At 51.0% G+C, this 25,549-nt stretch overlaps 1 protein-coding gene across 4 annotated transcripts in view; it reads left to right on the top strand.

The window, feature by feature from the left end:
• TBC1D22A (TBC1 domain family member 22A) overlaps positions 1-25,549 on the top strand; it is a 316,566-nt gene that overhangs the window by 174,840 nt on the left and 116,177 nt on the right. For 2 of the 4 annotated variants that reach the window (XM_057557201.1, XM_007189217.3), the window contains one exon: positions 11,605-11,714. The exons of the other annotated variants lie outside the window; for them this stretch is intronic. In XM_057557201.1, the coding sequence (XP_057413184.1) occupies positions 11,605-11,714 (110 nt within the window). The remainder of the gene's footprint in view (positions 1-11,604; positions 11,715-25,549) is intronic. 4 annotated transcript variants of the gene reach the window in all.

Here is a 25,549-nt window from a genome sequence, read left to right as displayed (position 1 = left end):
TGTGACTGTGGATTAAAATGATCGGTACCTGATCATCGTATCCCCACCCCGACTCAGGATCTCGCACATGCCCTGGGCGCTGCCTGGGGTGCTTGGCGCCCCTCTCAGTGCCCACACTGGCCTCACGGTGTCCAAGGCCCGGGCAGCCCGGGAGTGCTCGGGCTGTGGCCGTTGAGAGCCGTTCGGTCTCTGGCCAGGTTGCAGGTACTGAGTGAAGGGCGCCCCCGTTCCTCGCCTCTGCCTCCCCAGTTCCCGGTGTGCTTCGGGGGAGTGGGAACCTCCCAGGGTGAAACCCAAGGGACCAGCCGTTGGGGGCCCCTTTGGGGACCTGTGCCTGCATTTGCTTTTCCTCTTTGATTCCAGCATGCACAGGGCAATGGCCGTGGTGGTGGCTCAGGTGGCTCTGGAGACCGTTCCCCAGGCCTAGGCCCTGCACTGGGCCGCCTGCAACACACCTTCTGTGTCTGGATGCTTCTTAGGGCAGCGATGGAGAGCGGGTGTGCTGTTTGCAAAATAAATGTCGGTCTCAAATAAGATGAAGTTAATTTGTTGGACATTTCTGCAGTCAGGCCTTTTGCAGACCTTCTCGGCACCCAGCGGCCCCAGTGGCCCTCCCTAACTGCAGGGACCTGTAGCATTTGCTGCAGCCATGAGCCAGGAGGCCACCTGACCAGTAGGAAAGGAAGGGCCCCATATTTTAAAGGAGTTCCGAGGGTTCTTTTCTTGGGAATGAATTTCTTATTATTGACAAGTCGGAGAGCCACACAGTTGATTATGTAAGTTTGAACAGAAGTTTGCTTCAAAGAATATTGAAAGGAGCCCATTTTGCTTTGACCTTGTGTTGTAATCCGTGGACTGACCGTCCAGGTTGTGTTTTGAGCCTCGTACTTTCTGTGATTAGATTCCGTGCGGTTGGGTTAGTTACAATGCAAGCAGTTTTTAACTTCCTGTTCAGGGTCCATTTGCTGAAGGTAACAGAGGGAAGAATGGGTTGAAATGTAGCAATTCTTGATTGATGGGTCATCAGGGGCATTGCCAGGGTGACTGAAAGCCTGGTTCCTGGCGAGGCCATGCCTGGTGAGTGAGCACAGACGGCCTTTTACGCAGACATGTTGGAACTGCTGCAGCGGTTGTGGCCACGGACCCCACCGCAGTCTGTGCGTGAGACCCTGATGTCGGGCACCAGCAAATGCCATGCCCCCTCTTGCCGTAAACTGCATCACAGTTGGGATGTCAGTAGCGTGAAAACATGAGCGGAATTTTGGAGTTGATGTGTCTGAATGATTTATTGAGGACCAGGAGTTGTCAATGAAAGCAAGCTGCTCACCTGCGAATGGCCCTGGCCAAAGTCACCTTGTTGGAACTGTCAGCGAAGGCTGGGTTGTCCATCAGGTCGGGCCGCAAACCCTTGTAATGAGCCAGAGCTTAAGGGCCTCCATCACCCCAGCAGCAGAGGTGCTCACAGTGTGACTTCCTGGGAGTGCACGTCTGGGCTTTCATTGTGTCATTAGTAGTAAAGGGGAACAGCACCTTATTCCTCCTGACCTGGGGGCCCGGGTGGGGGGGTCTACCCGTTCTCACGGGGAGCTGGGCTTGCACCGTGGAGCCCCGCTCCCCAGCCAGACCGCGAGCCGTGGCCGGGCAGGGCCCAGGGCCCCCGTCTCGGCGCCTGGCTCCCCATCGGGCACAGCAGAGCTCTGTGGATGTTCATGGCCTCTGGCCTCTTTTGTCAGATTATTTTTCAGAACCCGTTTATCCTTCTCTTAGTGGAACTTCTGTGTTTTGTGTGCTCCCTGTGGCTCCTGAGTCTGTTTCTCTTTACCTGCATCAGCGGTGGGTATCTTAAACTTTGAAGTGTGACTGATTTTATAGGTGAGCTCATTATATTTAGTTGGATTTATTCATAACTAGTGCTACTGATCATTTCTTTATGTTTCTAAAAAATATATTTATTTATTTATTTAGGCTGCGCCGGGTCTTAGTTGGTGCACGCAGGATCTTTAGTTGCGGCATGCAGGATCTTTAGTTGAGGCATGCATGTGGGATCTAGTTTCCCGACCAGGGATCGAACCTGGGTCCCCTGCATTGGGTGTGTGGAGTCTTACCCACTGGACAACCAGGGAAGTCCCCATTTCTTTATGTTTTATTATTTTTTAATTATTATTATTATTTTAAAAATTTATTTATTTTATTTATTTTTGGCTGCATTGGGTCTTTGTTGCTGCGCACGGGCTTTCTCTAGTTGTGGTGAGCAGGGGCTCCTCTTCATTGTAGTGCGCGGGCTTCTCATTGCGTCAGCTTCTCTTGTTGCGGAGCACGGGCTCTAGGCACGCGGGCTTCAGTAGTTGTGGCATGCGGGCTCAGTAGTTGTGGCACGTGGGCTCAGTAGTTGTGGCTCACGGGCTCTAGAGCGCAGGCTCAGTAGTTGTGGTGCATGGGCTCAGTTGCTGTGCAGCATGTGGGGTCTTCCCAGACCAGGGCTGGAACCCGTGTCCCCTGCATTGGCAGGCAGATTCTTAACCACTGCGCCACCAGGGAAGCTCTCTTTATGTTTTAAACTGACTTTTTCATAAGTAAACTTTTCAAGTATTTTCCTCATTTTTACCAGGCTGACACATATTTTTCTTGCTGGGAAATAGCTCTTCATAGGTTGTTTGATATTACGCCTTGGCCTGTACTGTGTTGCAGATGTTTGTCCAATTTGTTTTACTTTCTCACTTTTTTACTTACAACTGTTTTACATTTGAATATAGTGACGCAGAGCAGGTTCTCCTTCTGTCCTGGGCTTTTCCCTGGGAGGGTCTTTCTCTGAGCTGCGCACGCACGCAGAGTCGGGATTCCATCGTCACCCTGGGGGTAGTGCCTCTACACGCACCTTCTGGAGCGACTTTCTGTCCCAGCGCAGCACCCCTGAGCTTTCCTCACTCCCTTTCTGAATGCAGTTCACCAAGGCTTTTGGGAGCAAGCAGGGTCTCGTGTTGGTCAACCTTTCCTTCCATTTGGCTGCGTTAGTAATGGTGAGGGAGTGTTTTGCTGATTGATTTAAAGACCCGTTTATCCTTTGAGGAATTATTTTTGACTTAATTAGATAAAGGGAGTAAATCAATTGAATGAATTGATTTATGATCAATTTGCATCTGGCAGATGAGCATGACTCCAGGAAGCTTATCCTCTGTATGAATGACTGCTGTCCGCCTTCTGAAAGATGGGTCTCTACAGAACCTGCTTCTGATTGGAAACACGGCATCAGAAAGGTCTTAACCAAAAGTCTTCCACTCCTTTCCCCATGAGGGAATACTGAGGGGCTTAAAGCCTTTAATTCAGTGAATAGATGTGAAAGCTTTCGTCCTGTGAGCCTGATGAGGGAGGGTCCAAGCTCCACTGCATTTCAGATGAGCATTGTGGGTTTAATGGTCTGTGTGCCCCTGGGGAAGGCCGTGTGTGTCCTGCTTATGACTCTCGGAGCGCGGAGAGGGCGGGAGCCCGTGAACCTGGGGCCCTGTTTTCCCGAGAAAGTGTGCCTGCGATTCTCAAAGGCGAGCTCAGCATGAGCTGCAGTCTTTCAAGGGGGCCTCAAGATCAGAGGGAGCTTGGCCTTCTCAGAGCCCCCTGAGCTTCTGCGGAAAGGAGGCTGTTAGTGCAGGCTGTACATGACATCGTTTGGAAGAATGCCTCCTTCAGTTTGAAGGAATTCTCCTTGGTTGACTTGTTGTTTGCATTAGTGGAGGCAAGTTAGATTTTATGTATAATCTTAAATTCAGCAATAATTTGGATATTTCCCTTAACCAGAGCCATTGGGGTAAAGTCTTTTTTCATTCTTCATAGGGTGCGTTGGCATAACTTTTACTGTGTTCTAGGTCCAGTTGTTGATGTAGTTACTCCTCCCTCCTAGGCTGTCGGCTCTTTGGTGGCAGGCTGTTCATTCACTTGGCAGGTGTTTTGGGGGCGTCTGCTGTGTGTGGGTGGAGGGCCTGGGGACACGGAGGGCGGGGTGGGTATGGCCGTGCTCTCCAGGGGCTCTTACTGCAGTGGGGGGACAGAGCACACAGGTAAAGCAGTAGGGGGTGACACAGCTCGTGACACGCGCCATGGAGGAAATGCCGCGGGGCGTTGCCGCATCCTGGCCTGCCACCTGTCCTCCGCAGCAGGTGGTCCAGCGCCTGGCATTTCATGGTGTGGAGTTGATCTGTTCTCTGGCCGTGACTTTACCAGCGGGGGGACTTGAGTGGCGCGGCCCGGGATCTCACGTGAGCCTCCGTGGCGGCTGAGGTGCACATGCCCTGTTTGGGAGCATCTCCCCCGCCTCTGGCCTTCTCTTCCTGTCCACGGTGCTGTCCCTCCGTCGGGTCCCTGCGCCCCCCACCCCCCTGCGTGAGACGCCGATGCACAGCTGTCTCCACGGCTCCCCTTCCCGCTAAGGAAGTCCGGCTCTGGAGCCTGCCGCCGGGGCCACGGAATCAGGGTCCTCACCGCCTCTTGTGCAGACGCCCGTGCCGCTTCCCGGCTCTGCCTCCTGAGGCCCCTCCCTCACGTCACCTGCTTTCCCGTCACCGTGTGCTCTGTTCTGCATCTTCCCAGGCCCAGTTGGGATGCCACGTCTCCCCTGCTCACGCCTCCCCGGGGGTCAGGGACCCTGTGCTCTTCTGAACCTTCTGTGTCTGCCCCTTGTCCCTGCTCACTCTCCAGCTGGCCGGTTCTTTGTTCACAGGCACGGCCATGTGAATTGCATCTCCCTGGAGATAAATCAGGTCAACAAATGTTATCAATAAACAAGGTCGATAAACAGAATGAGTGAGTCAGCGCATCCGTGGACGAGTGCATTGGCGCCCTCTCCCTCCAGACTCTGCAGGTGGTTCTTGGTTTCATCTTCACCTGCCAGCCATCCCCACATTTTCCTGCACGTACAATTGCTCAGTACAAGTTAATAGAATCAATTGGTATTTCCACCAGTAGCGTTTCTGTTACCAAAAACTCCTACTCACAGAATTATGAAAAAAATCAAAGATCCCTTCAAGCTAAAAGAATGTTATGAGATTAAAAATTTTTCTTTTGCCAAAAGGACATTATGAAAACAAGGGTCACTAAAGATACAGAAATTTCCGTTCACTCTTGGGCTCCTTACCCACACCACCACTGCCGTTTTCCCGTGTTGCCGACAGGCCCTTTCCCCTGGGGATCAGAGACCCGCGTTGTTACAGGAAGAGACCAGTAGCTGCCCGGCCGCCCCGCTGTCCTGTTCCTGAGAGCGTGCCTTCCGCCTGGGGGTGCACGTCTGTGAGACTGGAAGCCCTGATGGGGGGTGTGCTTGGGGTGGGGTGGGACGGAAGCAGAGCCTGTTGCTGCTGAGAGAAGGTCGATCCGTGTCACTGGGGTCCCTCTCAGGGCCGGAGGTTGACAGTTGAGCGTGGCCCAGTGGTGCCGTCTTGCCTGACCAGGGGGCAGCGCGCGGTCCTTGCTTTGTCCTTGATCTGTTACCCTTGTCTGCTGACAGCCCATCCACCCACGTGTGCCCGGGGCTGTGGGCTGCGGGTCTTCAACCGCGTCACAGAATTGGGCACTCTGACAGGGTGTAGTCCGTGACCTTGTGTTGAACATTGTTTATATGAGAATTAAACATTCCTGCTGCTCAGCCAATTTGATCATAGCATTCGTTCTTTTTGCCGGGCCGAGGAGTTTCGTGAATTTACAGTCTTGAGTTGTGACACTTCTCTGGCCAAAGCAGGATTTTTCCCTACATTGGAGCCCAAATCTGTGTAATGGAGTCTCCATCACCAAAGTGTCAGGGTTTCAAATTTAAAACTCCCAAGTTGAGCGATGCAGCAGATTAGACAGTAGAACGGTTCCAGCTTGCTGATACAGACGGGACTATTTTTGATTAGCAGCTAAGCTTCTAATTACGTGAAGAGGTTTATCGCAGGGTGCGTGCCCAGTGGGTGATGGATGTAGTCGTAACAGCAGTGTTGGTCCCCTCCCTGCCCTCGCTGTTCCCCAGCAGGGCCGGCGCTCTTCCCCACACCTCGTGCTGAGTGAGGCCACCGTCCAGCCCGCGCTGGCGATCCTGGAATCCCGTGATGGTCCCAGCGCTGTTTAAACTGAGCAATTTCCCCTTTCCAGTTAGCGAGGAGGCCGTGGGAATCCCGCTCCCAGCAGACGGAAAGCTCGGTGAGCTTGTGCGGCAGTCCCACGGGGGCGGGGACAGGGGAGTGTTTCTTACGCACGAGGTCCTGCTTTTCTAGAGCTGTTGCCGTGCAGGGAGGTTAGGGACCAGGCCTCCTCCCTCCTCTCCACACTCAGTCAGAGGCCCCGGTGCCCGGCCCGTCCAGAGCGGCGGCGACACCGAGGGGACCAGCACAGCCTCTGGGCCCTGCCCTTCCCGGCCCGCTCCCTGCCCGCAGGCCCCGTGTCTGTCGGGTGGACGTGTTCTCCTCAGCGGGCTGTTTTCAGATGAAACGGCCCCGGCACCAGAGGACGTGCTGTGGAAGCTCCGGAGCGACACTCGGTCCGTCTGTCCGTCGATGGGGGCGGTGTCTCGACGGCCTGGTGGGCATCCTCGTCATCACAGTGTCCTAGCGTTTTGCGCTCATCAGCCTGCCTGTTCCTTTATCCACTGATGCTCTCTGTCTCCTGCACACGGAAACACGGGCAGGACATTTCTGCTCTCTCTTTGCCTAAGATAGGTTTTGGGATATTTCACAGCAGCAGTTATATCCCTGTGTGGTTTTCTCCTGACCAGGCTGAGTACCTTCCATTCTTTTAATAGTTTCCTGTATCTGCCCATCCACCCACCCACCCACCTGGCCACCTGCCCAGTCTGGCAGAGGCTGGCTGGCACTGGCCCCACCGACTGAATGCCAGTGGGTCCCCTCACTCTAATCATTCTGACCCCCAAACACCCTGCAAGCTTCTCAAACCGTTTACAGTACCACCACCGTTGGGCACTTTTTCTCTAGGGTTATTTACCTGTGGAAAAGACAGACTTTAGTTAAACTATCCCAGTGGCTTAACCAACATTTTTTCCCCTATTGCTAAAATAGCTGCATTGTGAAAATGGATGTTCTCTTTTTACCCTGTACCTTTCCATAGAGAATAAAGAGTGACAGCTTCCTACCCCACCAATCACACCCCAGGGCATTCACGGTTCTCCTCTGAGCAGTGTTCTCTGTGTGCAGGTCTACACAGACGTGCAGCGGTGGAGTTTTCCTTATAAATGGAGTTGTTGGTAAAGATGGGATTGTTTTACAAACTGCTTTTTAAACAGTCATATGGCAGGACAGCATTTTCAAAGAATTTATTTAAATCATCCCCTGAAGCTTTTCTATGATCTAAGAAGACAAGTGAGATTATTTTTAATTAAATGTCTGCTTTTACGTCCTGTGCCTTTATATTTGGTTGTGGTCCACCTGGGACTCCTGATCTACTGCCCGGGGCTGTGGCGGTCAGTGCCTTTTCTGCCTCCCCCAGGCGCCCCTTGGGTTAGCCTGTGCACTTGTCGTCCTCCCTGGCACTCTGAGGGCTCTCTGGGGTCACCTTCCTCAACGTGATGTCCCCGGGGTACAGGGCCTGGCCCCTGAAGGGAGGTGTCGTGGATAACATGGGGAGGAGGGCTGGGTGCAGTGTTACTCGTGCCAGCGTTACTGTTTGTTTGTGATTAGAAGATAAACGCAAGACAGAGAATCTAATCCGGTTTTTGATGAAACAGATTGGTTTACATTCCGTTATTTTAAATAACGTTTAAATGTTGCCATGGTGAGTCCCCAGCGGTCCTGGCTCCCAGCCCTGCAGGGTGGGGAGGGGGGAGGCTGTGTGGGCCCTGCCCCGCCCTGGGGGGCCCTGTGCTTCGGCCCCCTCCCGCCTGGAGCATCTTCACGGGTTGTGTCAGAATGGGCCCAACCCCCCCCAGGTCCCAGGGGCGCTGCAGAGCCACTGCCCCGGCCACAGCCACCGCCACCTTGTTATTTAGGCCTCACCTCCGTCTGCTGCTGGCCTGGATCTGTCTGCTCTCCTGTACCTGTCAATTGATCATTTTTTCCCTTTGGGTCATGTTTCTTCCTTTGAACCCTGGGATGGCCCGGGAAGACTCACTTCCGTGGGTCTCTCTCAGTGGTCTTGGCTGACGGCCTTTCTTCCACCTCTCCGCTGTCACTGAGTCCCACCTGGCGTGGGCTCCATGGCCGCCGGCCCGAAGCCCAGACGCCTGGGGCCTGTGCAGAGTGGGGCGGCTCCGTGTTTGGGTTTCCTCCCCTCCTGGTCGCCCCCCCACCCCGACCCCCGGGCTGTCCCAGGCAGTGAGTGAGCTCTGGTGGCAGGTGTGCACCCTTGGGCCAGAGGGTCTTGACCCAAAGAGCTCGTCCCTGCCCCGTGGTGTGGGCTCTCTGGGGGGTTAGTAGCTTAGCCTCTATCAGACCGAGCCTGTACCACACCTGCCCTTTTGTTCGTGGTTTGGTCCAGCTGGGCCCCCTCGGAACCAGCAGTGCCCCGTTTCCTGTGCCCCCCCGCCAGGGGCGGTCACCGTGTTTCCTGCTCTTGGGCCCGTCCCTCAGCTCTGACTGTGCTGCTCTCTGTGTTCCCCTAAAAAAACCACGGGGGGTATTTATCTCATTCTGACAATAAGGGTCATTCCGATTCTCTTGGCTTTTCGACCCCGCGGCAGCCCGCACCCTGCGGACCTGGGCTGAGGCAGCCCCGCTGCTCGTGACCCAGGAGAAGAGCCTGAGCTCTGGGAGGGCTTTAGTCCCCTGCTTGCCTTTTCTTATAGCTGAGGAAGTATCTCAGTGCTTTGAAGGCCCTTGAAAGAGAGTGCGTGGATGGAAGACCTCCAGAGGAGCCCTCTGATTATTGTTGACTCGGTTCCCTGAGAACGGAAAATCAATCCAGCTCTGCTCTAGTTTGGGGGGGATGCTGAATCGAGTTTCCCAGCGAGGAGGTCTCCGCCCCGACGAGGTGACTTGCACTCTTGTCTGCGAACTTGGTCTTGCAGCAGGAAGGGCGTCGTGACGGGTGGGACCCGGTGCTGGGCGGCCCTTACAGCGCAGGGCAATGAACCCTGGGGAGACGTGGTTTCCCCATCTGTGAACTGGTGGCAATGACACTTCCCGCCTCGGCTGCCACGAGAAATTCCGGAGCCAGGCAGGCCATCCGCAGAATCAGGTGGGCCTCCATCCCAGGGTGTGCTCAGGGCATGTGGGCGTAGCGTGCCTCCTGGGACCGCAGAGTTCCGAGGCCGGGTGCCTTGCTGGGCCAGCCCGGCGGGCAGAGCGGTGCCCAGTGCAGGAGGGAGGCCCCCAGCCCCGGAGGGGGGCAGCTGAGCTGGTGCAGGTTCACGGGCGCACTCGGGCAGAGGGGAGCTCAGGGCTGGCCCCGGTGCACTCTTCATCCCAGTCCCATGTCACAGGGAAGGGGACAGGGCTGCCTGGGTCTGCCTGCCAGGGCCTTGGCTGAGCACACAGCCTGGGTCTGAGTAACCCACCCCTCCCCCATCACCCGGGTGACTGTCTGGTACCTAAATGTTTCCGTTTTCCATTTATAAGTTGTTTTCCCCTTTAACCCACCAGCTTCTTGGGGGCGTTTGTTCCTCCTCATCTCTGTGCCCAAGGGTCCGGAGTTTAGGGACACAGGGAAGGCCTGCTGCCTCTCGTCACTTTGCCCCGATGTGGGGATGACCCAGTGACCACCGAGGGGCGGGGGATAAACACAGTGTGGCCCATCCATACAGTGGAAAGTTATTATACCATAAAAAGGAGGGAAGCACTGTCACAGGCTATGACACGGTGACCCTTGGAAACATCGTGCTCAGCGAGAGAAGCCAGACCCGAAAGGCCATGTGTCCTGTGATGCCACTGAGATGAGATGTCCACACAGGCACGTCCACGGGGGCAGGACGCAGCCTGGCAGCTGCTGGGGACTGAGAGGGGCAGGGGGAATGGGGAGTGACTGCTAATGAGGCCAGGGTTTGTTTGGGGTGATGAAAATGTTCTGGAATTAGATCGTGGTGATGGTTACCCAACCCTGTGAATACACTAAAGCCCACTGAATGGTACACTTTAAAAGGGTGAGTTTTACGGTACGTGCATTGTATCTCAATAAAATAACCCTCCAAACCAAACCAAACCAGCAGAAACTCGTTGCGTGAATGAGGGAGGAGATGAAGGAAGGCAGGTGAGAGTGCTGGTTTCCTTTGCCCAGAAGGACAGACGCGCCTCCAGGGAGACGCGGTGATGAGGAGTTGGATCTGCTCTGTGTTCTGCACGGCCGTGAGGCTGTGCCCGGTTGGATGTGTGTCCGGGGCCGTGGCCTCCTCTCTGGGCTCCTGAGGCCCCCCACAGAGGCCCCAGCTGGTTGGTTCCCCCACGGGGTGCTGGCCTGGGGGGATTCTCCGTGTTTTTACTTTCTGATTTCCGCTGTGAACAGAGGACGGAGTGGGAGGGTGTTCCCGGGCGGCTCTCCCAGCCCAGCACCTGGTGGGAGTCAGGCTGTGTCGGGCTGCTGCTGGGGAGGCGATCGAAGCCCGGGTGTGAGGTGTGCGCAGGTGTGGAGGGCTGGCCTGCTCTGTGGGAGCGGTTACGAGCCCGGGCTCCGGGACGGATGGCGGGTCCATACCCTGACCCCACTCCTTACCAGGCCGCCACTGGGCCGGCTCGTTGTTCCTCTGTACCCCATTTCCCAAGGGGCGCAACGGTGGCCGCAATAGAGTTAATGCATTTAAAACATGAAGGAGAGTGCCTGGCATCTAATAACCACTCAGTAAATGTTAGCAGTTATCATTGTCATGATTATTGTCATTTTTACCCGCTTAAAACTTTCTAAATATATTCCGGGCTGAAATGTTTCTTTTCGTAAAGAACATTTTCCTTGCAAAGTTGCCATGCACCTTTGCAAAATACAACAAAAGTAAATAAAATTAAAAGAATACGATGCACAATTTTTAAAACACTTATGAGTGTTATGCTGGATGATAGCAATTTTTATAAGGATCTAAAGTTAATTTCTTCAAATGTCTGATAAGCCATTTCAATTAGGCATCTGTTTTGCATTTTAAAGCTTTTAAGTTATGCTTTCTCATTAGATTTTTTATGCTTGGAGGAGGAAATTATTTAGAGCACCATTGCCTATTCTTTCTTTCAAACACATCTGTGTTTTTGCTTTCTTGGTGTTTGCTCATAGCACAGAAGTATTTACGCAGTGTGGTTTTGGGAACTCTCACCTTGGAAACGGGTTTTTAGAGGCGTTATTACTGAATGAATATGTGAATATATGAGAAGCAGAATTTTAGAAATCTTAGGAAAAAACGTTCAGACCTCAGTTAGGAATAAGTAATAAATTGATATTTTAGGTCCTCTCTTATGAGGATGTGAAATGCCTGAGAAGCAATGATTTACAATATGTTAATTATGTTAATTGGAGAGGATTCATAATATTAATTATCTGCAACTAATTAGGTATCAAAATGGAGAACCATTAAGTGATGCGGTGGAAGATGCCAAGTCATCTAGCTGGAGCGAGGAGAACGGGGCGGGGGCGGGGAGGTGGGTCCTGCCGGCAGAGCACACGTCCTCGTTCGCCCCGTGGGCTAACGGCTCCCTGTCTTCCCCCCGCCCCGCGGCACAGATGACGAGGACGTGGACACCGCTGACGTCTCCTGCGTGCCTGCGGACGCGCTGCGCAACGTGGAGGCCGACACGTACTGGTGCATGAGCCGGCTGCTGGACGGCATCCAGGTGAGCCCCCTGGAGGCAGCGCCGCCCCGCGGCGTCCCTCTGGCGGAGTTCATGCTCCTCAGGGTGACTGTGTGTCTGCGGGCGCACACGCGCCTCTGGAGCCGGTTGGGGGGCACAGTGCAGGGCTCGGAGGGACCAGGCCCCCCCCTGCAGAGTCCGATCCCCGCGGGTATTCCACCCCCCCGCACCCCCGCCCCCCGCCCCACTCGGCCGCCGGTGACTGTGGTTCTGCACCCCAGCACGGGGGGGTCGTTGACGAGCCGCTTCACTGTCTGCGTGAACTGTGTTCAGAGGAACCCGCCTCTTAAAGGGCATCAGATTTGGGGCTTCCCTGGTGGCGCAGTGGTTGGGAGCCTGCCTGCCAGTGCAGGGGACACGGGTTCGAGCCCTGGTCTGGGAAGATCCCACACGCCGCGGAGCAACTGGGCCCGTGAGCCACAACTACTGAGCCTGCGCGTCTGGAGCCTGTGCGCCGCAACAACAGAGGCCGCGACAGTGAGAGGCCCGCGCACCTCGATGAAGAGTGGCCCCCGCTCGCCGCAAGTAGAGAAAGCCCTCACACAGAAACGAAGACCCAACACAGCCATTAAAAAAAAAAAAAAAAAAAAAGTAACAAATGTTCAAGTACAATTGGGGTCTTTAAAAAAAAAAAGGGCATCAGATTCAAGGCCTTGGCTCCGCACCCGTGACACCGGGGCCCGTCAGCCGTCAGCCCCACCATCCCCGCCCGCCTCGGGTCAGGGATCTCGGCGCTCGAGGACCAGTGACGCTTCCGGGTCCCAGAGGGAAGCGTGAGCTGGGGGACATCCTGCCCCCCGTGGGTGGGGCTTCTGCTGGACCTGGTGTCAGCTGGGCCCCTGGCTGGGATTCTCCTTGGAAAGCCAGAGTCTTCCGGGGCCTGGGATGGTTTTATGGCATCATCCATTCCCCTAAATCAGGGGGAAACTCAAACACAGTGCCTGGGGAGGAAGACGCTGGCAGGTCAAGAGCAGGAGGACGGGCTGGAGCCTTGCGTGTGGCGGGAAGTGGCCGCGGTAGGTAGACGGCCCTCGAGCCAGCTGTGGGCCATTTTAGGCTTGTCTGGTGCCCACACAGCTTTCCCAGACGCTTGCCTGGGGCCGGGGCTGCACCCGCTCTGGGGCGGGAGAAGGGATTTAGGGCCGAGCTCCCGGGCTCACCGTGGGGTGAAGGGGAGAAGTGTGAGCGCTGCGGCACAAGGCATAAACCACGCTCCGACGACACGCCTGTGGGGCAGAGTGGGGCCTGGAGGGGGACCGTGAATTTGCCAACAGAGGAGGGGAAGAGCCCGGGGCAGGGTTTTGGTCTGAGGTTCGTTCTGGTCACTCACGGGAGGACGGTCCAAAGATGACCGCCACAGGACGGAGGCTGTGCGGGGGCCTTGGGTTCTGCCAGGATCCCTTTGTCCCAGGTAAGGAGGGCCCTTCCCCCTGAAGAGAGAGGACTGGAGTTGCGGATGCACTCGTCACAGGCGTTTCCCGCCAGCTTTGGCTTTTCCTGAGCTGTTGTCATAGCAGGCATTCCTGATGCCGCCCACTGGAGAGGCCTCAGCTAAGCTGCTTGATTGGAAATGGTCCAAGCAAGACTTTTCTAAGATGTCATCTAAAGACTGACTGAGGCCCTGAGGTTTAATTTGAATAAATCAGCTAGGACGATTCTGTTGAAGAAAACTGTGTGGGTTCCCATTCCCCTTGATAACTTAGGAATTGACAAAGAGAAAGCAGAAGCCCTTTCTGGAGTTGAACAATAGAAAGCTTGTATCTGAGAGCCCATCAGAACACCTTCTGACTGATTTTGTATCTTGTAAAGAAAAATGTGCCTGCTGGCGACAGATTTTGGCCCCAGCATCAATTCATCATTTCCCTACTCTGCTAATGTTTTCATATTTTTCAGTCTTCCTCCCAAAACTTAAGACTCTTTTCCTCCTTGGAAAGGAGATTGAATCATAATCTGAAACTTTTTATAAATTTCAGGTGTCACTTTTCTGATCATGAGTGATGGAACTTCTGCTATTTAAATACAAGATTTTCCGGCTTCTATTTGTAAATAAAATCAGCTGTACAATGAAACCGATGCTGGCTTTTCATTTTTCACCCGAGATTTGTTGTCTGATGAAATGGTTTCTTGACAGGGGTGCTGCGTGGAAGGCATAATGCTTCTCTGGCGTGTGTGTGTGTGTGTGTGATTACCACGCACGCCAGGCCAACGGCAGCCGTCTGTCTTTCTGTCACATGCTCATGAGTGATTCCATGTGATCCTCACGTGAGCAAGCATTCAGCGATGCCCATTACCAGCATCCAGGGAGTCTGGGGGGGCTCTTCTGTAATTCCCTTAGATGGGGCCATCCCCCGTGACCCTGTGCGAGCTCCGTGGGGGACTTTTCAGTGTGTGCAAGTACTGTCACCATTGTAGTTTGGATAAGTGTGAGGATATGAACTGACTTAAAATCAAGAGGAAACATGGACCAGGTGTCATAAACCCATTGTATGCTATTATAAATAACGTATTTTTATGATAAATGAATATTTTCCAAAACAAAAATGTTTAGTGAGAAGAAAGGCATGGTTTTACTTTACGTGCCTTGACAGAAGACAGCTGAATTCTCATATGTGTTTCCCCAGTCAACCTGTTGTAATATGTTTTTTTGGTTGAAGTATATGAAGAAAACCCAGCCTCTCACAGGTATGTAGTTGGAAAAGGGAGAAGTATTTTAACAGCCCTTTCAGATGATTGTGGATGTTTTCCCTTTAATGCTGTACCACAGCCAAACAGATGGTAGTTTCTTAAAGGTCACTTGCAGTGTGAATGTGAAGCCGTAGCAGTGAACATTTTGTGCTCAGTCACAGTGTAAAATCCATTGACCTGTCTTGCACTTGGAATAGATCTTTTACAAACGCATGGTTCTGTCACATCAGACACTGGTCATTGGAAAATCCTGGATGCCTGAGGTATGTAGATTTTCTAAACATTGGTGCGTTTCATCATACAGTATCAAAAAATCACCTTTGTTAGTGTTACCACCATTCTCATAAGGAACTGTCAAGCCCAGAGTGGTGGATAAAAGTTCTCTAAAATTCAGATTTTGGCTTAAAAGTGCAAATATTATTATTGGCAGCAAACACTGTGAATTGGTTCCCTTGAGGTGACAGGGTAACTTTGTTCATTTTTGAGAAAATTTCTGCCAGATACCCAAGTTTGAATAACCAGTTTGCCTGTTGGTCATTCTTTCAAGTACGTTTTCTCTTGGAAAATGTATCCAGTTCTGCTCTCAGCTCAGAGAATTGCACCAAAAATTGCTTTTCTGGAAGAAATCAATGTTTTTGGGTTCACGTCTCCAGAGTTTTACACGTTCTTCCCATTTTTCCCATAGAATACTGAAAAGATGTTTATCAAGGGTCAAGATTTAACCCAATACTAATCATAAGATTAGGAACTTTTCCTGTGTCACCCAGGACATCCTTAAGTGAAACTGCCTCTTTTTAAACCACGAACATGTGGCGTTGAGTACGGTTGTGGATGCTGCCTTGGTCCGTGCCGCGAGCCAGCACTTCTACTTGCCACCACTTCTGTAGCATGACAGCAAATGCCAACATGGCGACAGAGGTAGATGATGCCTCCATATCATTATGAATGCAGTTTGGACCTCACAGGCTGCTTGAAAGGGTCCCAGGGAGCCCAGCAGTTGGCTGAGCACCGTGGGCGCTGCAGCCCCGCAGGGAGAGATGCTCTCAGGGAGAGGCCCCCAGGGCGAGCTCACAAGAGGAAAAGTACAAGACGGAGAAAGTGCGCCACGAGTGAACATCGGCTGGCACTGGAACTGGGGGAGCTGTGCCCGGGGACATGGGATCCTACAACAGTGGGTCTTTCTGCCCGTGTCCTGCTCCTTGGATCCTGGGCATCGTGAGTTGACTGCATGTCCAGGGGCCATTGGGAACGTGAGGTGGAGGGCCCTGACGTGGGCTTTCCCGTCTCGTTGGCAGGATAGAGCCACACTCGGGTCTCATAATGAGGTCGATTGTCCTCAGGTATGACGTGAGGAGTCCAGCCAGAGATTGAAGGGGGAATTCCCTGGTGGTCCAGTGGTTAGGACTTGGCACATTTGCTGCCATGGGCCTGGATTCAATCCCTGGTCGGGAAACTAAGATCCCACAAGCCACGCAGCGTGGCCAAAAAAAAAAAAAATTTGGTGGGCCATTATTTCTTCCAGTGGTTTCACGGATTGTGTCTTTCTAATGCCGCCTTTGGAGGTGATTTTTGGTTAGGTCACCAAAGGCCAGTCCAGCTGATGGGCTGCTTCTTTACAAAGGACCGCTTTGCGACAGGCCAGCAGGACCTGGGCCTCGGGACCGAGGAGGAGAGTGCCCGTGGACTTTCTGAGGAAGGAAGCTGCTCGAAGGCTCTGCTGCAGCGCCGGGCAGGGCAGGCCCAGGTCCCAGTCCAGGTGGGCGAGCCCTTCTCTGGCTTCTCGGGGATTATTCTTGGGCCTTTGCCAGCCTTCTTATCTCACCAACGACATGACGCCAGGGTTGTTGGGGAGCTCTCACCTCTTGAGTTACGGCTTCCATACTTGCCCGCCCTGCAGTCGTACAATTACTCGCAGATTCATTACTTAGCAGGACAGCCTCTTTGAGTAGAAAAGAACTGTTGCCTTTTATAATTAGTCATTTACATGTTCTTTCCTTGGGGAAGAATGACTCAATTCTAAGAACTGGTTGCTGGCGTGGAAGGGATGGGAATATTGGGGAAAGTGACGATATTATCTTGGAACTTGCCAGAGAAAAGGCCGGAAATGTGGTGGTGTAGTGACTGGCAGAGAAAGGCCGGGAACGACCAGACCTGTGACTGGGGGCTGGAGGGGACACTGTCTTGCGGGGGGCGGGGTGGTTCCTCAAATACAGCTGCTGTGAGTTAGCCAGGGAGAGAAAAGGGACGACGTATCACAGGGAACCAGAGCCTGCACAGGGAGCCCTTGGAGAAGGTTCTGCTCCGAAAAGGAGAGCGGCCCGAGGCACGCTCAGAAGGTGGCCCAGGATCCTCAGAAGGAGCCAGAACCTCGATCTGTTGCCACCTCTCAACCAAACTCCAAGGAAAGAGAACAGAGGGCCGGTGCATTGCTTGGGAAGGTGGTGGAGAGGATGCGTACGTGGCCTTGACGTGGCTGTTGTTGTTCACATCAGGAGTCTCCACCTGGAAAGGGCAGCGGAGCAGCAGGAGGAGGGCGCAGAGCCAGACCTCGTGCCCAGCCCGCGGGTGGACGGTGGATGGCTGGAGCGCCCCCTCCACGTGGCGCTTTCCCGTCTCACGTCCAGATGCGTCATGCGCGGGGTGGAAGCACCTTCAGAGCTGTGATGTTAGAGCTCCAGTCGATAGCAGTGAGGACTCTTGGCAACATTTTAGAAACGTTTATTAAGTAGACAAGAATGTGTGGGTTACTGGGTTGAAGCAGAAGATTCATTAAGAGTGAGTTATTGTGCGCCAGTGTAAAAATGAAGATTAAAAAAAATTCAATTTACAGTAGCATTGAAAACAGTGAAATCCATGTTGTTGCCTGGATGAATCGTTCATTCCTCTTAATTACAAAGCAGTGCTCCATCGTGTGACTCTATCACAGTTTGGTTAAACATCCTCCAGCTGGTGGAAGCCAAGGCTGTTTCCAGTCTTCGGCCGTTAGGAGTGAAGTTTCCGTGAGCACTCAGGTAGTCGTCCTCTTGTTGACGTGTATTTCTTGTCTCTTGGGTCAATACGTAGGAGTGGACTTGCTGGGTGATGGCGTAGGGCTATACTTAGTTTTTATGAAAAACATCCAGATCTTCTCCCCGAATTGGTTACGCTATTTCATAAGCCGTCAGCAGTGAGGTCTGGCTGCTCCACGTCCTCACCAGCGCTGCACAGCCCTGTTTTCATTTCTGCTGGTTAGCAGTCCTGTGTGTGTGTGTGTGTGCGCGCACGCATGCGTGTGTATCTATGTATCTGTATTGTTGGGCTGCACTCCACAGGCTTGCAAGGCCTGTACTTGCCCAGCTTTAAGAGTGAAGAAAGAGCCTGGAGTCAGCAACAGGGACATCAGCGGTTTAATAGACGGGGGAGCTTAGCTCCTGGAGCAATGCCTCACCACGTGCGGCGGGCGGTGGGCAGGACATGGCGGCTGTCTTCACTCCCGGGAGAAGGGGCCGTTGCCAGTTTTAGGGGGAATTGACCTCAGGTGGGCTTGTCAGTTCCCAGGGAAACCAGCAGAGAGGCACGCCCCTCATGGCCCCTTTGATAAGAACAGTCACTAGCTGGGGCCTGGGGCAAGTATGAAGGAAGGTCAGTCACATGAGCAGGTGTAGGTGAAGCAGGCGCTGGTCCAGCAGGGATGTACAGAGAGCAAGAGACCAGCCATCCTGAGTGGCCTGACCATATGGTGTCTATATATCTATATCTATATATCTATATATCTATATCCATATCGAGAGAGGGAACGAGAATATTTTTTCCCAAGTTTGTGGCTTGTCAATTTACACTTTAAAAAAAATTATTTATTTATTTATTTATTTAATTTTGGCTGCATTGGGTCTTCATTGCTGCACGTAGGCTTTCTCTAGTTGTGGCGAGCGGGGTCTACTCTTCGTTGCCGTGAGCAGGCTTCTCATTGCAGTGGCTTCTCTTGTTGCGGAGCACGGGCTCTAGGCGTGTGGGCTTCAGTAGTTGTGGCACGTGGGCTCAATAGTTGTGGCTTGCGGGCTCTAGAGCACAGGCTCAGTAGTTGTGGCATATGGGCTTAGTTGCTCCGCGGCATGTGGGATTTTCCCGGACAAGGGCTAGAACCTGCGTCCCCTGTGTTGGCAGACAGACTGTTAACCACTGCGCCACCAAGGAATTCCCTCAATTTACTTTTAAAAAATGTCTTCTGCTGAGCAGAAAATTTTAATTTTGATGAATTCTAATTTATTATTTTTTGTGGTAACGGTTGTCTGTGTCCTAACCAAAAAGCGTTTTCCTACGCCCAGCATGCCAGGGTATTCTCCTATGTTTTTCTTCTAGAAACTATAATTTTAGTTTTTACTTTTAGGTCTGTCATCTAGCTTGACTTAATTTTTCTGTATGGTGTGAGGAAGACACCATGGTTCTTTTTTAAAATATAGATTTCCTAGTTAACACAGCACCATTTGTTGAAAACAGTTTTGTTATGTTTCCAGAGTAGATTGCTTTGGCACCTTTTCTGAAAATCAAATGACTGTATACATGTGTGTCTTTTTCTGGACACTCTATCATGTTCCATTAATCTATTAATGGGTTGTTATGCCAGTACGTACTGTCTTCGCTACTGTAGCTTTTCTTGGAGTTCGGTAAAGTCCTCCAAGTGTGTTCTTTTTTAAAAAAAATTGTCTTGAGTATTTTTGGTCCTTTGCATTTTTATATAAAGTTTATCATTAGCCATTTCCTACCAAAACAGCCTTATGGCCTGGGATTTAGAATGGAATTATATTTTGAATCTATGTGTCAGTTGTCCCAGAATTAATAGTATTAACAGTGTTAATTTATTCTAATCCGTAAGCATGGTATAGTTTTAAATTTATTTAAATGTTCTTTAACTTACCCTAATAAACATTTTGTAGTTTTCAGTGTATGGGTTTTGCTCATCTTTTGTTAAATTTATTTCTAGATTTTTTTTTTTTGATGCTCCTTTAAATGGTATAGCTTTCTTGGTAAATTTTGTTTTTTTGATTTTTACTGATAGTTTGTACAAATACAATTGAGTTTTGTAAACTGACAGTTTTCCAGTTCCTATTGTTGTGTAACAAATTACTCCAAAACTTCCTGACTTAGAACAACTGTTTTATCACTCTCACAGATCCTGTTGGTCAGGATTTCAATCAGGACACACCACGAATCTCTGTCTGTGTACCACGGTGTCTGGCGCCTTGGTGAGACGGCTTGAAAGCTGGCACAAGTTGATGCCTAGGGACTGGAATCATCTGCAATCTCACTCTTTTACGTGTGTGGTGCCTGGGCTTGGACGACTCTAAGACTGAGACTGTAGATTGAGCTGCCCACACATGGCCTCTCCATGTGGCTTAACATCCTCATGGCACGGTGGCCTTAGGAAAGTCAGACTTCTGACATAATGGTTCAAGGCTCCCAGTAAGACTTCCAGAAAGCAAGCTGTAAGTTGCATTTTTTCATGACTGAACCTCAGAAGTCGCATAATATCACTTCCACTCTACTCTTTTGGGTAAAGAAGTCATAAGCCTACTTTAAAGAGAGGGAAATTAGACTCCATCTCTTGATGCAGGAGTGCCCTGGTCACATCATAAAAGAATATATGGGATAAGAGATGTTGTTGTGGAAAATATATGCCACACCTTGTTTCTTGTAATCTTGCTAAATTCACTTACTAGTTTTAGGAGCTTTTGGGTAGATGCCTTAGGATTTTCTATGTGCACAATCATGTCACCTACAAATAAACAGAATTTTACTTCTTTCTAGGTAATATGTGTGGCTTTTATTTCCTCTTCTTGCCTTATTGCATTGTCAAGGACCTCAAGTACAATGTTGAATGGAAGTGATGAGAGCAGACATTTTTACCTCCTTCCAGGTATTGGTGGAGAGGGTGAAACATTTAGGCGCTCACCATTAACTTTGATGTTAGCTGTTTACTTTTCATAGATGCCCTTTATCAGGGTGGTTTTGACAGTGCAAATTCCACAGACAAGGAGTCTGTATTTTTAATAAACATTCTGCCTTATTTTGGTAGGTCTTTTTCTTTACATTTGAGGAATACCAGTATATAAAGGGCAAAGAGATTGAGGATAGAATTTGTAAGACTTGGTGGAAGAAGAGCTGGAAGACAGATCATAGTTTGCTGAGACTTTTAAATAATTATGAATCAGTGTTTTGCCAAATGCTTTTTCTTGTGTTGAGATGGATGGTCATATGATTTTTCTGACTTACTCTATTAATGTACTGAAGGACATTGATTAATTTTTAATGTTAAGCCAGCTTGCATTCCTGAGATAAGTCCCACTTTGTCGTGAGATGTTAGTCTTTTTATATGTTTCAGGATTCTCTTTGATATTTTATTGTATTGTATGTAATATATTTTAAAAGAGTTTTACATCTCTGTTCATGAGGAATACAATTGACCCTTGAACGACACAGGTTTGAACTGTGCAGGTCCACTTACACGTGCTTTTTTTTTTTTTCCTCAATTAAATACGGGTAGTACTGCATGATCCAGGGTTTGCTGAATCCACAGATACAGCACTGCAGATACAGAGGGCTGACTATGCGACTTGAGCATCTATGGATTTTGGTATCCATGGGGGCTCCTGGAACCAACCCCCTTTGTATACCGAGGGATGACAGTATTGTCTTCCATTTTCTTTTCTTCCGTGTATTCTCTTTTTCTGTTTTGGCATTAGGGAAATGGTGATTTCATAAAATGCTCCTGTGATTTCTGAAAGAATTTGTGCAAGATTGGTATTGTGTTTTTCTTAAATACTTGATGGAATTCAACAGTGAAGCCATCTTGGCCTGGAACTTTCTTTGTGGGAAAGTTTTAAGTACAAATTCAATTTCTGCTCTGGGTAGGGCTCCAGATTTTCTATTTCTTTTCTTGTCAGTTTTGATAATTTGTATATTTTAAAGAATTTGATCATTTTAAACAATTGTAATTTATTGACATACTGTTGTTTACAATATTCCCTAATTCTTTTAATGTCTATAAGGACTAAAGTGATGTCTTCAATTCCTAAAATTGGTAATTAAACTAATTGATATGTGTCTTGAGATCTGTCACATAGTCTATCTTGATGAATGTTTCACGTGTCCTTGAGAAGAATGTGTGTTCTGCTTTTTTGGGGAAGTTTCTGTAAATATCAGTTAGGTCATGTTGGTTGATATGTAGTGTTTTTCCTGTCTTCTCTACCCTTACTGATTTTCCATCTGCTTTTTCTATCAATTGCTGAGTGAGGACTTCTGGAATTTCCAACTATAATGGTTGATTTGTCTCTTCTTTTAGTTTTGTGAGGTTTTGCTTCATGTTGTTTGAATCTTGGTTATTAGATACACACACATGTAGGATGATTATGTTTTCTTGATGAATTTATATGCTTATTGTTATGAAATATTCCTCTGTTTCTGGTTATATCCCCTGTCCTCGATTCCAGTTCCTCCGATATTAATATAGCCATTCCATCTTCCTTACGATTAGTATTTCCTTGGTGTGTCTTTTCCATCCCTTCGCTTTTAATCTATTTGTGTCTTCTTATTTAAAGCACATTTCTTGTAGACAGCTTATAGTTGGATTTTGCTTTCCTACCCTTTTAGTGTGTGTTTAGTTCATTTACATTCATGTAATTGTTTATATGGCTGGGGTTTACGCTGCCATTTTGTTATTTATTTTCTATTCATTTCATCTTATTTCCTCCCTTTTTCCTCCCTTCTTTTGCATGCATTGGGTACTTTTTAAATTAATGGACCCTGTTTTTTAGGGCAGTTTCAGGTTTACAGAAATATTGAGCAGGAAGTACAGAGAGTTTGATATACTCTGTTGCCACCTCCTCACACACACAAGGTTTCTCCTGTTATTGACATCTTGCGTTCATGTGGTGCCTTTGTTACAGTTGATGAGCCAGTATCCATATGTCATTATTAACTAAAGTCCATAGTTGACATTGGGGTTCCCTCTCTGTGCTGTACATTCTGTGGGTTTGGACAAATGTATAATGACATGTATCCACCATTATGGTATCACACAGAGTAGTTTCACTGCCCTAAAAATCCTCTGTGCTCCACCTGTTCATCCCTCCCTCTCCCTGAACCCTTGACAACCACTGGTCTTTTCACTGTCTCCGTGGTTTTGCCTCTTCCAGAATGCCATTTCCGTGGAACCACACAGCGTGTCATCTTTTCAGACCGGCTCCTTTCACTCAGGGAGACTTTCTTATTATTCTTGTTAGTTTTCACTCTGGCTTATCGGCCATCTCTCCTCTCCCCACCTTTCTTTCAGTTAGTGGTTACTTTTTTTTTTTTTTTTTTTTTTTAACTTTGGGTTTATTTACTTATTTATTTATTTATTTATTTATGGCTGTGTTGGGTCTTCGTTTCTGTGCGAGGGCTTTCTCTAGTTGCGGCAAGTGGGGGCCACTCTTCATCACGGCGCGCGGGCCTCTCATTATCGCGGCCTCTCTTGTTGCGGAACACAGGCTCCAAATGCGCAGGCTCAGTAATTGTGGCTCACGGGCCTCGTTGCTCCGTGGCATGTGGGATCTTCCCAGACCAGGGCTCGAACCCATGTCCCCTGCATTGGCAGGCAGATTCTCAACCACTGCGCCACCAGGGAAGCCCAGTGGTTACTTTTTATAGCACGTATTTATAACTTACCTAGACTCCCTTCAAATACTGTTGATCTTGGCGAGACAGCAGTGAGCGGTGGCTTGGAGCGAGATCTTAGTTCCCTGCCCAGGAAGTGCACCTGGGCAGCCTGGGTGAAAACCAGGAACCCCAGCCACTAGACCAACTAGGGCTAGAGGCTAGAAGCAAAGCTGCCGTGGCGTTTGCCCCCGTTGAAAAATGCATTTCTCACGGAGGCAGAAACTGTAAAAACAGGTACAAAGTTAATTATTAGAGACACAGCACAACAAGTGGGAGAGCACACAGAGAAACAGTTTGCTTAGTTAAGACAGAAGCAGGGCAGAGATGCACACCCGGAGAGGAAAGGTGTGGGCGTCCCCCCTAATGAGGAGGAGCCCAATAAAGAGGCGGTGAAGTCGTTCATATCGGGCAGTTCTTCCGGGTCTCTGTTTACCTTTGGCCAATCATCTGGTATCTTCCACACGTGACCTGCCGTAGGACCCTCCCCAGCATGTGTGCGCAACTTTTTTCCAAGATGGGGTTTCAGCCCAGAGGCCTATGGGACGGCCTTAGCATCACCTGTTATGGGGTGGTGCCCCCTCCTTTTTGACCCCCAAGGAGGCTTTCTGCGCGTGTGCAGTCGGGGAGGTTTCCTTGACCTCAGGAATGGTCATCTTATCTCCTTACTCCGGCAGACCTCAGCTCCTGCTATTAACTTTGTCCTTGGAGTGTCTGGGGAAACAAAGCTCCAATTTACTCCGCCCATCAGACTCCAGCTGTCCAGCCCAGGGGCCCCTCTACCTCTGCCTCACTGGTACACCGCCTTCTGCTGCTGGCAGACCCGTGTCTGAACGCAGGCATTCAGCATTTCCCCGTTTCCCCCGCGGTTTACAGGAGGAGCACTGGCCGCTCTGCCAGGGCTGGGGGAGCCTTCAGCCTTCACCACGTCCCATGTCTGATGTCACCGGGGAAGCTGGGGAAGGGGTGGGCGGGCGGGCTCACCCTTGGCGTGGACGCTGTCTGGGCTCCTTGAGAGATAGCAACTCACTTCACACCCCCAGCGCCTTGGGAAGGAGCCGTTCCTCACCATTTTACACATGTGGAAACAGAAGATCAGAGAAACTAGGCTCGCGGGTGGGAAAAGAGTTGGCTTGATAGAGTTTTACATGCTCTTCCATCTGAGAAGCATGCCACAGAGCTCTGTCCTTGTCCTCGTCCTTCTCCCCTCTTCCCAGAGACCGTGGCGAAGACGTGGAGGGTGTGAGTTTACCCACTGCCTCTCAGCTTGGAAGGACAGCTAATGTGATCGATGACACGATCAAGGTTTAGAATGAGTTCCACTGACTGCAGTTCCGGCTGAGAGCCAATCAAACAAACGAGCTCACAGGAATAAGTGAGAAGCCCTACGTTCAAGTTCACAAAACCAAGCAGTACAGTTCGTTGAATGCAGCCTGGACAGCCTGGGTTGACTGCGTCGCCAGTGGGATGCTCTCATGGCTCTCGTGCCCAGATTCTGGCTTTGGTCTTGTAGCTGACCTCTCGCATCCTCGCTGGCCCCTTCTGTTACGCCCCACCTTGCGGCCAGAGTCATCTTTTCCAAATGCAAATCTCGTAACCATGGCGGCTCCCCATTTCCGTGTCAGTAGCTTCCTTCTGTAGCTTTGCTGGGGTCTCACCCTTCGCTCCCCACGTGGCCTTCCAGCCTCCGAATGGTCTTCTCCCGTCCACCCCAGCTTCCTTGCGGCCCCTCCCGCCGCACTGGCCTTCATTCCATGCCTGGAGTGTGCCTAGCTTCCTTCTCCCTGTGTCTCGGCCCGGGCCTCACGTCCTCTGCACGCAGAGGTCAGGTCAGGTCCTCAGGTCAGGCCCCCGTTCCATGCCGTGACGGCCGGGCTCCCCAGGGCACAGCGAGCCCCCATGCGCATTTGCGTGGCCTGCGTGATGAACGTTTGCTTAACGACCGGACCGTCATCTCTGGACAGAAGGCCCGTGCTGTTCTCCTGCCCAGCTGTGTTGGGAGGCCCAGGACTGCCCCCGGGTCCCGTGACTCCCAGCATGTAGCTGTGCTCCCGACCGTGATTCCTCCCAGCGCGGTCGTGTGAGGCGGCGGCGGCCAAGGGAGAAGGCCCAGGGGGACCCAGGCACCAGCTGCCCGGAGTCCTGCCCTGGTGGAGTCGCAGGAGACACCTAACGCCCCAGCGACGAGTTGGCACCGTCTGCCAGGAGCTCGGTAGAGGCTCTGCGCCCGGGGTCTGTACCGAGGCTGTTCACATAGGTACCTCTGCCTGGCACGGACCGGCAGGAAAGCAGGAGCTCGGCGTAAACCACGGTGCTCAGCTGAGGCCAGCGAGCCATTCCTGCTGGTGCGGGAGAGGTGGGAACACCCGAAATTCCCGGTCCCAGGCGCTGGCTGAGGGAGGGCCGACCTTGCAAACGGGCCTGTCTCAGGATGGCGGTCTCTGGCCTGCTTTTCCGCACCG

Source organism: Balaenoptera acutorostrata, chromosome 11 (genome assembly GCF_949987535.1).
Source record: "Balaenoptera acutorostrata chromosome 11, mBalAcu1.1, whole genome shotgun sequence".
Taxonomy (NCBI): Eukaryota; Metazoa; Chordata; class Mammalia; order Artiodactyla; family Balaenopteridae; genus Balaenoptera; species Balaenoptera acutorostrata.
Note: the sequence above shows the minus strand (reverse complement) of the source record. Positions and strands in the feature narration are given on the sequence as shown.